Source organism: Notothenia rossii (assembly GCF_949606895.1).
Source record: "Notothenia rossii genome assembly, chromosome: 1".
Taxonomy (NCBI): domain Eukaryota; kingdom Metazoa; phylum Chordata; class Actinopteri; order Perciformes; family Nototheniidae; genus Notothenia; species Notothenia rossii.
Genome location: NC_136912.1, coordinates 25,466,290 through 25,482,239, shown reverse-complemented (window position 1 = coordinate 25,482,239; position 15,950 = coordinate 25,466,290). Strand labels below are relative to the sequence as shown.

Genomic DNA, 15,950 nt, shown 5'->3' with positions numbered 1-15,950 from the left:
CACAGAGAGACGTGACCTCGCACATCCCCATGACTCCAAATCTAAGCACACAAAACATTGCATATGAGCATGACACTGGGGAATTTCAAAGACGAAAAAATTCCAAGAACTTCCAGCTAAACTATCAGTCCTCCATTCATCCTCTCTGCCATACTTCTGTCTCCATCTCCGGAATCTATCAGCAGTTGTCACCAAGTTGTTTAATCTTAGTTGTCATTCTTATTTCTCTTTTGTCTCTCCCACAGGATGGACAGGACATTTTGACTTTGAGGAGACCAGGGATGACACTCAGCGCAATGTGTGCATCCATGATAAGAAATAAAAGAGAAACAAAACCAGCTCCTCTATTTGTCTTCCCCTGACCAATAAGGAGGCTTATTTCTACGTGAGGACTGTCAACAAACAATGACGCCCTGTTTCCTGGGTTTGATCCAAATAGGGTGTTATGTGGTAGCAGATAACAGCTAGAATATGATCTTATGCATCCATTTTACTTTTTAAAGGTGACAATGACTATCGTTAATTTAATTTTAAGCAGACTTAACTGTTTTCTAAACCATAAACTAGAAGCGTATATCAGGTATTAAAGTTTGGCCTGCATTGTGAAGGAAGAATTTTTTTTCTGTAGCGATTCAACTGTAAATGACAGGAAGTTGCATACATCCAGCAAGTGGAAAGAAAAAAATAAAGACAGAAAGATGAACCATGAATTAACTTAAGTTGATCCTTGCATTAACAGACATCAATAGGGTATTCAATGCTGTGTTTTGAATTGTGGTGGTAAGATAACACATTTTTTCAAGTGTGATCACAGATTGAGCCTTTAATTACACTGTTCTTGCTTCTCATGACATCCATCTGTTCACAAGATCAACGGACATGACAAGCAAGCTCTCACTACTCCCCTGGGCTTGAAATAAACACATGGTGAAGGCTCAAGGTTGATTTACTGAATGAAAAACGTATGTGTGAATGCAAGCACACACCTGATGCACATACATGAGTCACACACACACATTGCAAAGGTATTTAAGGCGCCAAGCAAGAAGATCTGCATGTGCATTTCTATAATTACACCCTTATATTAGAAGGTGACGTTTCCTTTTTGACCACAGCTTTCTGCATGAGTCAGTGGTGGAACGCCTGTATCACAGCTTGGAGCACAAGTGGCAGCAAGAGGAAAAATTGACTTTAATTTGACAAGAGTTACCTCTGTATGTGCAATCATATTGTTAGCCTTTAACACAAAAGATTGATGCATTTCAGTGATCTCCTTAATTCTACAATACTTTTGAAAAGTCTTACAAAACATATTACATTGAGTTGGTGGACTGAATAGCAAGATATTGAAGTGACGGAAGCTGAAAAGATTAGCAAGAAAGTATTTTATCTTTTTCATCTCAAGCTTTGCTTGCTAAAAATAACTTATTTTTGAAATGCCCTAATTATTTGGTCAAGGAGCTACTTGTTATATGTGATTCTCCTCTTGAGGTTAACCAATCTAATTGGGGTTCACATCATAGCCTCTGGATTGACTAGATGCCAGTGGTCACAGTGCTCTGCAACCAGACCATTGTTCCACCTGACTACTAGCCCTCAGATAGAATAAAACCAGACAAGAACCCCCAACGGATCACAACAACATATGGGTGTTGTTAATTTAAAAGACAGTTGTGAATTTAAAAGACAAGTGCTGTTGTCCTGTATGGCATACATGCAAGGACAAGAAAGCAATCACTTTCGCCCCCACCATTTCCATCTTTCTAATTTTAGACCAGAGTTTTGAGAAAGAATAAACACAAATGCTTAACACAGACAATGGCTCTTTCTTTGTATCATCAATCAATGCTGCAGAAGTGCAACTGCCAGTATAAAACAACCCTAAATACATTGCGTTAGTCTAATCATGTGCAACCAATAGGGTACCATGAAATAATAATTTACAAGGGAGTTAATGGTGCTGATCAACGAGGTAGGTAGTAATAATAATGATAATCTGCAATTGTATTAGATCTGTCCACTTTAGAATATATTTGTTTTAGATAAAAGTATTTAATAGAGAGCTTGAAGTGTACAGCCCTGGCTGTTATTAGGTTTTTTAAATAAGCTTTAAAAATGGATGATTTAAGTTATTTTCCGCGTAATCAAACTAAAAGTAGTGATTAGCCCTAGACGTCAATCTGGGGTTAGCGGGCAAGTTTTAAAAGGCACCACACAAACATGTTAGACGGAGTATTGTCAGAGAAAGAGAAAAGCAGAACGTGAGGAACTGATAGACTCAAATTAGTACTTCAAGTTTATCTTGTAGCCTTTTAAATGCAATTCTCAGACATCCTGCCACATGTCTGGGACAGCAAACACAACTGTTTAGCTGTCTGAGTGGTCTGAAAAAAGCAGTCAGAGGTGAAAAATGACACAAACAAGTTCACATAGACTCACCTCCTCCACAGTGAGGGGCATGCATATCCTGTACTCCTTCAGCAACATCTTCCCCCTCCGCGCGTCTCTTGAATGTATTCACAATGTGTCAAACCAGCCCAGTAAACGTTCCCTCCGACGGGATGTGTGTAATATCTGGAGACGTGTCAGCGCATGTGGGGGGATGGTTTGTCCGGGTTAAGAAATGCACCCCGAGTTACGTTTGAGTTCTTTCATCGGAACCAGCGGTCACTCTCTCCGTCAGGGAACGCGAGGGCAGAAATGAGCTCGGTCAGGATCGTCCCCTCCTATCATGCTGATAGTAAAGCAAAGAACGGCACCGGAACACATAGGATCCTGGCCTGCAAAATAAGGGTGTGCAATATATCCCTACGAGGAAATTAAAATACACTGGAGATATCCCTGTTGAATATTCTTTTGATTCTTATATAGTCTAAACATGTATTGCTGGTAACACTGAACACTCAATTAGGCTAGTTTCTATAGATTTAAACAACTGCGTCTACAATCATTAAACTGCATGCCTTGTTTTAGATTTACTTGATGTATTTTAATAATACTTTTATAACTATTTATTCAAACAAAATATGTTTAGCTAATTCTAGCATTATTTCAAGGCCCTCCTTAAAGTTGATAGGAAGCTCAAATGAAGATTGATGAGCTTTATCATGTGCACATGAAATGTCTTTCTTTACTTTGAAAATAAAGTTTAATATTATTATTAAATAATAAAATATTAATCCAGCAGTAGTAGCTATCTATCTATCTTTCTATTGATCTATATATATTTTTCTGTCCATCTATCCATCCATATATCTATCCACTCGCAGGGTCAAGTCATTCTTCAATACGAAAATTATTTTGAAAACGGATTGAACGGATGTGAGTTTGCCTTAGCTGCAAATTGGTCTATTCTGTATACCGCCACAAATACGAAAAGCATGAAAGTACAACTTGCTGATAAACAAAATAATGTGCTTTTTCAGAGTGAAGTTCCGTGAGACCGTCACCATGGTACAGTAAAGAAGGTTTTGAGTTGGATAATCAACAGATATTCTCTCCCGTCTTCTTCCTCAGTTTCAGTCTGTCAGTCAGAAGAAGGGTAGCGTATTATCCAAGTCCTCTCCCTTGACCACAGTGTTTTACTTAGGGACCATCAATAAATTACTCTTAAAAACACACAAAATCAATGTTATTTTCAATACACCTGGAAATGTGGCTACAAAGTATGCTACCACATCCATGTCATGTGGCAAGTGATTCAAAACATAGGCCTGTACCAAATAATATTATTAAACACATTCAGTAAGACACAACTCTTGGAGTTTAGTATTTCTTCTGTCTTATTTGAATATTATTGGGAACATTTGAAAAAAAGTCTTGAATCTATTAACCCTCCTATTGTCTTCGTCCCCCCCCCCTAACTTTGGTGTTCATGGTCAAATTTGACAGGTCCTGTTTTAACTGCTATTACAGTAACACAAAAGCAATTAATCATCACCACATTTCATTTAACACCCTTTCAAACTGTAAATATTGTATCAGACTACTGGTATACATGAACAACTGCAGTAAATATACAAAGAATAGACACTGAACATGTATTGCGTGTGCCAGGTGTGATCCATGTGGGCACATAAGAGCGGAAAATGTGTCAAAGTGTGTGTGTGTGCGTGTGTGTGTGTGTGTGTGTGTGTGTGTGTGTGTGTGTGTGTGTGTGTGTGTGTGTGTGTGTGTATGTGTGTGTGTGTGTGTGTGTGTGTGTGTGTGTATGTGTGTGTGTGTGTGTGTGTGTGTGTGTGTGTCAGGTGTGATTCACATGGGGGGATTGGGCACATAAGTTGGAACACATCTAGAGTGTGGGTGGGTGGGTGTTTGTGTGTGTGTTTTATCTGATCCGGATGGTTACTAATTCCTTTTCTTTATGGCGGTCATTTTTGACCGGGAACACCATGGGTGTTACAAAGTTTACTAAATCATCCAAAATGTAATGAAAGTGGTGATCAGAAATTGTATGTTCAAATGTCTACTGTGAAGGATATCATAAAGCCTTAATGCAATCGAATCAAAAACAAAAAAGTTATGATTGATGAAAGTAAATCGGCCAGATTTGACCGGAAGACAACAGGAGGGTTAATTTTTGCATGTCCCAGTGTCTCCAAAACAATGCAGCATTGTATTTATACATTGGCCAAGTAAGACACATCTATGTTTAAGGGTTTAAGGGTTAAAAGTTTTGTTGCATCAAAAACCCTAAGACCTAAGATTTTTCATCAAAAAATATCAGTTGAAAATAGAAGGTGGACCAATATCCAATACAAGAGATGTGTCCTTTTTATTTTTTTTGTTAGACCCGTTGATCTTAAGTCATTGGGCCAAGTTACATTGAAAATAAATGTGCCACAGCAACATATCCGTAAGAAACGTTCATTTAAAACAAGTATACTGACATAAAAAAAGAGGTTTGTCTTTTCTGTCCGTTGTAGAAATAATATCTGGTATGGTTTGAGAGTGCCTTACGTAACGTAAAAAATATTTAAATATCACTGAAATAATCTTCAATTGCACATTTTTGTAATATCAATTCATAAATCAGTGATTAATAAAGGTGTGGCCCGAAATAAAAATACATTGTACTTTATTAGGCATAATTGTCAATAAAAAATTGTCATGTTATACAGAGTTATTATATGTTTTTTTGTCATTCAGTGGGTAATTTGTTGAAGGTCCCTCAGTGAAACACTGGTTAAAATAGTGTATGGGTTAAAAGCATAGAGGGTTAAAAGAGGAGTCTCTTAAGTGAGCTGCGTCCTCTACTGCTGACAGTCTGTGAAACTGAGTGAGAGGTCCGGAATAAATGTCTGTCGAAAATAAAAAAACTAAAGCTAACCCCTCCGCGATGAGACCGCCCCCCTTTTCAAAGTCACATTTCAAGGTTGTTTTTTTTAGAGTAGGTCAGAAAAAAACAAGTTCCAGGTAAAAGACGCTCTCCTGTTTTGATATACTTCTTGTAAAAGCAGCTTGCAGATGCATCGGAACATTTAAGCGGTTATCAGCGCCCCCAGCCCTTCCTCTTCTCGGCCTGCAGAAATGCGACGCGTTGGCTACTTGCGGGAAACAGGTCGATTGAACCACAGCTCAGGAAACATCAGTTCACTTCACTGCTGCTGCTGCACATTCACTCTGCATTTGTCTTGCCACCGTCACCTCTTTCATTTCATTTCACACACACGTAGCTAGGCCTGCATAGTTCTGGTTAGGACGCTATGAAAGCAAGAGGAACGCTTTCTTGACAGAAGCATGATATTCTGAATGTGACGTAGCGTGTCCTTCTATAGCCTGGAGGCCTACCTTAATTCTCCCACCGTTATAATACAACGAAATGAAGCATCCATCCCACACGTATGGAAACGAAGTAGTGTTTAGACCTTAGCCCATGCTAGAGATTAGACAGAAGGCAAAATAACACTGAAAAAACAGGCAAAGCAAAGTCCCCATGTCAGCTGATTTATAGCTTTAAGGCTTCATTCAGTCATTGAATGCAAATAATCTGCTATTACATTTTAGATGTGAGGTCTTTAGGTTTATAATTGATCATTTGACAATAGGGAGACAATATAAACAGCAGGGTGAAAATGCATGGTTGTTTTGGTGTGGGTGTATCAGTCATATCATATGTTCCATTTCAAACGATTAAACCATGCAAAGTGGAATGGCCTGCAGATGCACCTGCACATGTCCTTTGCTGTAAGTTATTATTTAGCACTTTGAGACTTTACATTAAGGTGATAAATCAAATTGAGATGTATGCATTTCTTAAAGTATGTCCCTAACACCTTCTAGTCTCATGTCATGATAGAGTAATATGCCTTTCAGCAGTTTGGTGATGTCTATGGTTTGGGATTACTCCTAGTAAACAAGGACGTCCTTGTCCAAGCATTTAAAAAGATCTGCTCGGTCGAATACATAAAGCACAGCTGAAAGACAAGTGAGATAAGCCTGTATCTTTGATGACAGCACTCTTATCAACACAACAGTTACACTTACTTATTTAAGTCATGCTCGTCTAGACAAATAGAGAGAAACGATCTAAACACATTAATAAACAGCCACTTTTAATCAGGGGAGGGGTTGCATTGCTGACACCTCTGATGTATTTGGGTCTACACTCATCAAAATCCACGCTCATATTTCTGTGTTTAAGATGCCGACAAGCACTATTTTGCGCTGTCAGCGCATATTCAGAGTTTCCCCCAGAAATATATTCATGCAGGGTTGCAAACTCTCTGAAGCAGATTTTAATTTTAACTCTCCACATAATCCCTAAACTAATGTGTGAGCAGCTTCCTGAAATAGGGTCACCAAAATGTTACTCCATAGACTCCATACCATGCCTTCACATGTAGATGTTAAGTTACAAAGTTATTGAAAGACAATATGAGACGATAAAGTTATCCATTAAATTAAAGGCTGTTGTTCTTTGTGTCTTTAACAAAGATACTACCGTTATGTATTTGACCGGAAACAGTTTAAAGGCCCTGTTTGGTTTAGTCCCCTTTACCTGACATTAGTCTTATAATACGTTTTTTTTTTTTTTGTGTTCTCCATAATGGTCTAACATTGTTTAGCAGCAGGACATTTAAATGGGTTTTATGAATTAAATGATGAATGAAGTGAGTATTTCCTTTCTGGCAGTCAGTGTTTAACTCTTGTATTTTGTTCAAAAGCTGTTACCGTTCACGGTGTTCGCGGGTCAATTTTGACCCATGATTTATCTCAGTGCAAAACACTCAAAAATAATGACTATCATCCAATATTGTTTTAACTAACTAACTTATTATGCATTTATAACCGTACAATCCTGTTGTAATTTTATTTTATGGCCCCAAAAAACATTACACCACATATTTAAGTACTTGGCACTAGCACTGCACAACCTCTTATTGTCAGATGACAATGAGTATAACTGATAATAATTGCCATTTGAGGCTTCATTCAGTTTCCTTCAGCTGAACTATTCTTGATGTTCTAGTGGTGCAAAGGGCAGTGTGAATATGGCCTATGCCTTAGCAATCCCAGTTCTTGTTTCAATCGTATATTATTTTAGGTAGATTCATGTCACATTCAGTTTAAGGTCTATAGATGCTGAGTCTGCACTGGAATCAAGCTGATTTGAACTCAGGTCTTAAGGGCTTTCTCTGCCACACGCAGGAAATTGACTGACCCACATTAGCTTCATTTATGGGGGCACTGGACTGGAGCCTTTCAAAGCATTGAACTGTGTGAAGACAGGAATGCACAATGCAGACATTGAAGGGACACCTTCTGGTGAACGGTGGCCATTGCACTCTGTTGCCATTAATACGACCGTGTCCATTCACAAAGTCCTCAATTCACCCTTATTATTCAAATAAGGAGTAGGCCTACAGATCAGTTGATACACCTTACAGACATGTATTTCTGTTGCTTTCGTCACTATCCTCTTTTGTGTTAATTCTCCTCCTACATTATCATCTTCAAGGAACGACAATGGTATTTCCTTGAAAGCACGAAAGGTGTTTCATTATTTAACATTTGCCAGTATAAATAGACTGATATTACAGCTAAACCTTGGATAAACCTCGTCTGACCGCGGTCTAGGCTCTTGTTACGCCTGTCTGAAATTTATTTTGGGGGGTCCTCACTGGGTCCTTTAGGCGCCACAGGCAGCCCACTGACTCTCTCCTCTGATTGGTCGCCTACCTTTTCGTTCCCTTGACAAGCAAAATAGTACTAGGTAGAGTTTGGACGCAAGAAAAGAAAAGAACCGTACATAATCTTAAAATGGACACCCCGAAGATTATCGAGGACCGATCCGAAAGATCCGATGGGAAGATTATGAAGATGGAGGTTGACTACAGCTCAACTGTAGATCAGCGTCTCCCCGAATGCGAGAAAATGGCGAAAGTAAGTGTGAAAGAGAACAGCGCCGGCTGAGTCATGGTGCATCAGTGTGTTAGCATTCAAGCTAGCATCGACTGTTTTTCTTTAGAACCACACTGAAACGTATTATAACCTATTTATTGAGCGAACATTGATTACAAAACGTTGATGTATGTTTGAACTTTAACACGTCCAAGTAACAATTTCTTTGTAACAGAGTTTGTAATTGTGCTTGCTAGCATGCTAACGTACCTCATAGACATCATCCTAAGCTAACTAGCTAGTCAGGCAAAAATGCCTATTCTATTTGTCTCTATCGAAATACATACAAAGTATGGGATAACATTCGTCCCAAGTACAACAAGTATGCACTGATGCTAACGTTTGTATTACGTGTTGCAGGAGGGCAAGCTGCAGGAGGCAATTGAGAGTTTGTTGTCACTGGAGAAGCAAACCAGAACGGTACGTGGTTCCTGACAGCAACATTACATTTCCTTTAATTTCTCTGTGGATGGTAATGATTCATAAATTGACTTTCGGCTACTTCTCAGCTCATTATTAAGCAGAATGATTCACAAAATCTGCCTCATTTGTAGGTGAAAACATACAAAAGGAACTAATGTATGTCTTGTTTTGTGTGTATTTAAGTCCTTGTTCTTATATATCGGCTTTCAACTCCTGATCAGGCGTCAGACATGGTGTCCACCTCTAGAATCCTTGTGGCTGTGGTCCAGATGTGTCATGAAGCCAAGGACTGGGATGCCCTGAATGAAAACATCATGTTGCTCACAAAAAGGAGGAGTCAGCTGAAGGGGGTAAGATATTTATTTTTCCCTTAAGCCTCTTTTTATTTTACAAGTTGTCTAAACATAGTCTTATTAGTCCAAGAAAGTAAATGTTCTTGTGCCACAATCAAGTATTTTTTCCAGCAGCATTACTGACTATTCAAATGACCAAACAATAAATACTGTTTGTCGTGAATATATCGTTCACACCTTGTACATGCAGCATTATTCTCTTGTTTTCAAGCATTGGAGTCTGCTTTTTAAATAATTTCCCCTGAATGACAAATACATGTTCTGGGAAAATACCCATAACCAGAAATTATACAAGTTACTGACTTCACAGGATTTCCAACAAACATGATTTACCTAATGCTTTGCAGCCATTGTTTTTCATGCTCTAATGACAACTCATTTTTGTATTCCTCTTTGTCTTATCAGGCTGTTGCCAAGATGGTGCAAGAATGTTACAAGTACGTGGATACGGTGACCGATCAGCCCATCAAGCTGAGACTTATCGACACACTTCGCACCGTGACTGCTGGCAAGGTCTGTAATATATACTAGACAAAAATAGAGATATGTAGATGTGAGCCATTGTCACATTAAGTACAACATGTCACATGTGCTAGACGGCAAAGCTAGAAAGTCATAGTTCAAATATGACAGAAGAAAGATTTGTCTATCTAGTGTACTAGGAATCCTTCTTCAGGGTAAAGACACAATTACATTTAAAAAGGGTTTACGCTATTTGATGGTCTAATTTGAATGGAAAATGTTTATTCTCTCAGGAGTGGATACAAATATATGAGTTACTTTGTGGTGATGACTAGAGACATAAACCCTTTTACCCTCAATAATACACCAAATATGTTCTCCTCACAGATCTACGTAGAGATTGAGCGTGCCAGGTTGACAAAGACCTTGGCAAATATCAAGGAGAAGAATGGAGAGGTCAAAGAGGCAGCTGCCATTCTTCAGGAGCTGCAGGTAAAAGACTGATTGCTTTTATTTTCTTTAAAATGATGAAAAATCTGTATCATCATTGTGGGATCAAATGGGGACACGTCTATGTTTAAGTGCTTTGAAATCATTTGATTGTTGGGCATAGCTTTTGTCACCATATCTAGAGAGACAATGCACACATGGTAATGGTGTGAAGTTTAAAAAAAAAAATGGTTTTCCCAACTCAGGTCGAGACATATGGCTCTATGGAGAAAAAGGAGAAGGTGGAGTTTATCTTGGAACAGATGAGGCTTTGCATCGCTGTGAAGGATTACATTCGCACCCAGATCATCAGCAAGAAGATAAACACCAAATTCTTCCAAGAGGAGGGCAATGAGGTAAGATAAAGGGACCAGGAATTGAGTGGCAAAATACTGCTGTAGTTTGGTTGAGTTGGCAGCCACTTATGATGAAAAACATTTGGTGGCAGGCCTGTGTGTTTGTTTTACAACACTCTTTTGGAAGCAGCTGTGATTGACGGGTCTGAGCTGAGAAGGTTGGCGTTTGTGAACTTTGGAATATCTATTTTTTTCTAATCAACAACTCAGGAGTCCAAGCTGAAGTATTACGACCTGATGATTCAAGTTGACCAGCACGAGGGCTCCTACCTGTCTATCTGCAAACATTACCGGGCCATCTATGACACCCCCTGCATCTTGGCGGACAGCAGCAAGTGGCAACAGGTACACAGACTTTCCTTTTGAGGCCACACTTTCATATATCAAAAGTATTGAACATATACATTTAGCTATTTTCAATGACGATCTTGACATAGTTTGCAGTAATATCAATTAAACATTATATCTGTTTCAAAACTGTTGTCGGCAATGAATGCATTTTTTTTTTTTCAGGCCCTAAAGAGTGTGGTGCTCTACGTGATTCTTGCTCCTTACGACAACGAGCAGTCAGACCTTGTGCACAGAATCAGTGAGGACAAGAAATTGGAAGAAATCCCTAAATACAAGTAAGACATAATATATTATTCACCATTCCACAGACCCAAAGAGATTTTGGGCAAAATCGAGTACATGCAAATCGGCACTTTTTTTAATCAAGAGTATTTTTGCTACGATGAATGGGTTGAGGTGGACCCCAGGAGGAAGACAAACATCTTTCAAAAGGGAAGGCTATCTGAATCAGCAATCAACTGTACAACACGTACATAATGTGACCATATTACATTTAACGCGTATTTCAATTACTTTGACTGTCTTTGCCATTGTGACATGATTTGAAATATCAGTAAATTTATCATTTCTGAAACATTATTCACATTATCGTTGAAGATTATATATTAAAACCGGGTTTTATTTAAAAGGTTCTGCACCAAACAAGGATATTTTAATTAGTCTGTAAAATATCGTTTGTAATCCTGAACTTCACTTCAGCTCCACAATATTCTTTTCAAATTTATATTTTCACACATTTAGCCTTCTCCTAATATTACAGCAATGTGGGTATTGCACTAGTCCATATTACGATTTCAATACATTTCGATCATTGTGCAGTCCTACACAGCACATGTAGAGAGACAACCGTTGCCTAACTGTTCAGTTAATGTGTTTGGGTTTTACAAAACGTATTAGATGTTTAAGTGCAGTTGTTATAGGGCCATCATGTGCATTCACTCTACAGCTGGTGGTAAAATCACGGGGAATGTTCAATATTTTCCTCTTCTATTCACAGGGACCTTCTGAAACAGTTCACCACGATGGAGCTGATGCGCTGGGCTGCCCTGGTGGAGGATTATGGGAAGGAGCTGAGAGAGGGCTCACCTGACAGCCCCGCCACAGACGTCTTCTCTACTTCAGAAGAGGGGGAGAAACGGTGGAAAGATCTGAAGAACAGAGTTGTGGAGCATGTAAGTCCCCCAGTCAAGTGTAGACCTTTCTAATGGAACTGATGCATAAATCTTTAGGTGGGTTTGATGATAATGTGTTTGTGCATGGAGACCATTCTATGTTGGAGACATCTAATTCAATATATTTTCTAAGAGCTCCTTTACTGCCTTGATGTCAAAAACTAGGCTGGCAGCCAGGAACAGTCAAAGTAAAATTGGTCATATAGAAGCATCTTATCGTGACAAATATTGGCAATGAAAGCTGCAATAGACGTTATAAAACTGTCACTTTGAGTTTGACTCGGATAAATGGGATAGGATGAGAGTGAGTGATGAGCATTTATAGTGAAAAGTGGGAATATGAATGTCCTCTTAAACACTGACAGTCAAAGTAGAACTGTGTGATTAAAACCTCCAAAGATTAAAGATATTGATATTAAATGACATTTTTCTTTTTCTTTTTCTTTTTATACGTCCTACATATAATGGGGTTTGGGGGTTTTCAAACTCAAAAATTCGATTGATTATTTAAGTGGTTGTGAATCAAATGATATGTAGTAAAATTAATAGAGAACCATTGAAGTGCAATGCAAGCAAATGGGGAAAGTAATGGGTGTCATATAAAAGCTTAACTGGTAGACTTTTATGTACACTAATAAAGCATACCTGTATTTGATTGGCAATGGAAGTCTTTATTCATTAACATATCTTTTAGCTTGTTGATGTGACCTAAAAGGACCTTTTTTAAAAACAAATATCATTATACAACTATAATATGATATTCTGCTGCATAAATGTTTATTAATGTCATTCTCCTTTTTACCACAGAATATCAGAATAATGGCCAAATATTACACCAGAATCACAATGAAGAGGATGGCTGGACTCCTCGACCTCTCTATTGACGTAAGCAACAGTTAAACTAATGACACATTTAATTCAAAAGGACTTGCAGTTTGTAGGTTTCTTTTGGGTGAAAATTAACTGTATATATTTTTTTCTTGCCAAAGAAACATTTTGAAAGAGTATTTATTATTCCCTTGTGGAAAATTTCACTAACTGCAATTTATTCAAGCCAAAGATAAAAATAGGCAAAAAACTTTAACATACCTTCAAAGTGGGACCCAATTGAATCTATATACACGTGTATAGAGGGACATAGTTCAAGTATTTCAAAATGAAGTACCCTGTATAGTTGTAGTGCAGTTATGGATCAGATAATTCAAAGATTAAAAAAACACAAGTCCAGAGGCCTGTACAACGAAGCCGGATTTTCGCTTAGCCGGCTAACTTCAGGGAAAACTCTGGGTTTCCGGTGCTACGACGCTGGTTCTCTTTTTAGCAGGCTAGATCTCCATGGTAACTTATGCTGAGCGGCTAACCTGGCTCCGGAGCAGGTTAGGTTCCAGGATAAGAGATCAACTCAGTGAAAGCACAGCCTGCTGACCAATCAGAGCTCAGTGTGCAGAGTTTAAAGCTATCAAGTCATATTACAGGATAGAGGAAATACAGAAAAACTGCCATTGCAGGAAAGATGGCCGTCAAAAATCAACTGACTGAACGTGAAAATGAATAGAATATCACCTCCCATCTTCAGAGCAATCTGACTATTATAACATTAGCGTAAAGAAAGCTTACTTAAATATCTGCCACAACACAAGTAACCGGATCAAAGTAACATTAAGTACAGTCCACGGCACTGTGAGTGCAGACGTCGATGTGTCCCATTATCATTCATATCACATCATGATGTATCATGTATTTCCTTATCTGAGTCAGCTGAGCCGTATCTGGCCGTGCAACATTCACAGTGTCACACACTGTATGCAGAAGTATTATTTTAAGCAACACATTAAGTTGACGAAACACTCGAGTCAAATGTAATTAAAGTCAGATCCACTCGTGTCTTAGTGTCTTAGGCAGTGATATCATAAACCTGTTAATGTACGCATTCAAACACTTTTTCTTTTACCAGCTGTATTGACCTTGCAGGTGCAACTATGTGGCTTTTATCCTGGATAAAGTGTTTAAGTCATGGATGTTTAAAGTTTAACTTCTTCATATGTCTAATATTATAGTTCACTTTTCATTCAGGAAGTATGACGCTGCGCTGTCAGTGCGCTTCTCCATGTTTGTGATTGGTCAACTGGCGCTAACCCCGCCCCTTTTGTGAAAGTGCACCTAACTAGATAGGACACGGCTGGCTCGAGTCCACTGGATAACCCGCGTCGTAGGACCGCTCAGCGAGAGCACGTATGTTTTGGATTAGGCCAACCGGCTAACTCAAACATATCCAGGTTACGTTGAACCGGCTTCGTCGTACAGGCCTCAGGTTGAGAATGTTTGCATTGTAAAAAGACTAAGAGGATGTCTGTCTGCTCTCATATTTCATCAGGAATCCGAAGAGTTCCTCTCCAGCCTAGTTGTAAACAAGACCATCTATGCCAAGGTGGACCGGCTGGCAGGCATCATCAACTTCCAGAGGCCCAAAGACCCCAACGACCTGCTCAACGACTGGTCGCACAAACTCAACTCTCTCATGTCCCTTGTCAACAAGACCACGCATCTTATTGCCAAGGAGGAGATGATCCACAACCTGCAGTGAAACAACAACGGAGTGCATTATTCTATGTTTTGGTTCATATTTGTTTCTGTTTCTTTTCCTTCTGTGGGAATGTTTTTTGAATATACAGTATATTGGGGGACAGTAATCGCAGCGCTTTTACAATGTCATATAATTGGATAAACATCTGTAGCACATGCGCAGCACCCTGACTTTGTTCATTTTTTTTACTATCAAGTAAAACATTGACAATAAATACATGAGCACCTCCCTGGCAGTGTCTGGATCTCTAAATATAGTTGCCTTTATAAACAGTAGATTACAATGTATTACTGTGTGATATAACTATGACTGTAATCTCTAAAAATGTAAACAATAAACTCCTCACATTTGGTTAACAGTTGTATGAAGGTGTAATACGGTATTTAACCAAACTAGTGTACATTATAATATGACAAGGTTCTCATCACTGCAAGACATCACCCATGTGTGGGCTGTGTTAAGGTTTGTCAAAGTACAACGCAAATGCAGTATTATTGTGAAACTTTTGACAATATGCTGTTTTATCCCTTAGTTTACATGCTATGAAGTCATATAAAACAAGAGACCTGGACAAGAGGGGTAAAGAAATGTCCCTTTTAGTTTTATTCAAGACACCTGGCATGGTGAATCAAGATTGATGAAGTTCAGTCAAGAATTTTGTCGGTTCTTATTGGGGGAAAAAAAAAGATTTCTACTTCTATGCGACCACTGCATTTTACCAATGTGAAGTGTCCCGTTATGTAAGGGAAGTAATTGTCAAACTTGGCAAAGTAAACTATTATGTCTTTTTGAAAAAATCTTTTTCAGTTAAGTCGAATGTCCTCTATTTGATAACTGGACAACAGTCAAAATACTTAACTGGTGAAATAATCCAACCTATGAATCTTTTGCCCCTTATTCTGATGTTGTACTCTTTCTTTTTTCTCCATCACCTTAGAAATGCCCCTGCTGTCAACATCAAGTTTAAACAAAGGTGGAGCACCAATAAATGAGTTCACAGCTAAGCTATTCTACACTTGTTTATTGTTTTGTAATTTTGGTTTAATGGATCGTAGCTCAGCCATGCCAGTAACTTGGGTATAAAGGAGCGCCCGGTGTAATTTCCTTTATTACAGTGTCTATAACTGGTCTTAAGTCTAGATGCTCATCAAAATGAGAGCCACTGTTCATTCATTCATTCAAGCCTTTATTTACCCAGGTGTATCCCTTGAGATCATTGATGTCTTTTTCAAGGGAGACCTGCTCAAGTAGGTTCCACATGAAACATAAAAACATAAAACAACAGAACAACAAAAAGGACATCATACAGCATCATTACAGGGATTACAATTTACATAACTATCCACATGAACAGGTA

General features: G+C 38.6%; 2 protein-coding genes across 2 annotated transcripts in view; one reads left to right on the top strand and one right to left on the bottom strand.

The window, feature by feature from the left end:
- Window positions 1-2,716, bottom strand: part of LOC307037190 (cytoplasmic phosphatidylinositol transfer protein 1-like) — a 63,807-nt gene extending 61,091 nt beyond the window's left edge. The window contains exon 1 of the mRNA XM_079677968.1: window positions 2,440-2,716. Within this exon, the coding sequence (XP_079534094.1) occupies window positions 2,440-2,487 (48 nt within the window). The 5' untranslated portion in view covers window positions 2,488-2,716. The remainder of the gene's footprint in view (window positions 1-2,439) is intronic.
- Window positions 2,717-8,163: 5,447 nt separating this feature from the next.
- On the top strand, window positions 8,164-14,949 carry psmd12 (proteasome 26S subunit, non-ATPase 12). Its single transcript, XM_079677872.1, has 11 exons — window positions 8,164-8,385; window positions 8,764-8,823; window positions 9,048-9,176; window positions 9,585-9,692; window positions 10,029-10,133; window positions 10,337-10,486; window positions 10,697-10,831; window positions 11,000-11,112; window positions 11,835-12,009; window positions 12,817-12,894; window positions 14,384-14,949. The coding sequence occupies exons 1-11, from the start codon at window positions 8,263-8,265 to the stop codon at window positions 14,591-14,593; spliced, it is 1,386 nt and encodes a 461-aa protein (XP_079533998.1). The 5' UTR covers window positions 8,164-8,262; the 3' UTR covers window positions 14,594-14,949.
- The last annotated feature ends 1,001 nt before the right edge of the window (window positions 14,950-15,950 follow it).

What these genes read in the sequence shown, in the direction of transcription:
- psmd12 (XM_079677872.1), top strand. Translation starts at nt 8,263, where the DNA reads ATGGACACCCCGAAGATTATCGAGGACCGATCCGAAAGATCCGATGGG. An exon ending in CCATTCTTCAGGAGCTGCAG is followed by an intron (nt 10,134 to 10,336) that starts GTAAAAGACTGA and finishes TTCCCAACTCAG; the next exon opens with GTCGAGACATATGGCTCTAT. An exon ending in TCCAAGAGGAGGGCAATGAG is followed by an intron (nt 10,487 to 10,696) that starts GTAAGATAAAGG and finishes TCAACAACTCAG; the next exon opens with GAGTCCAAGCTGAAGTATTA.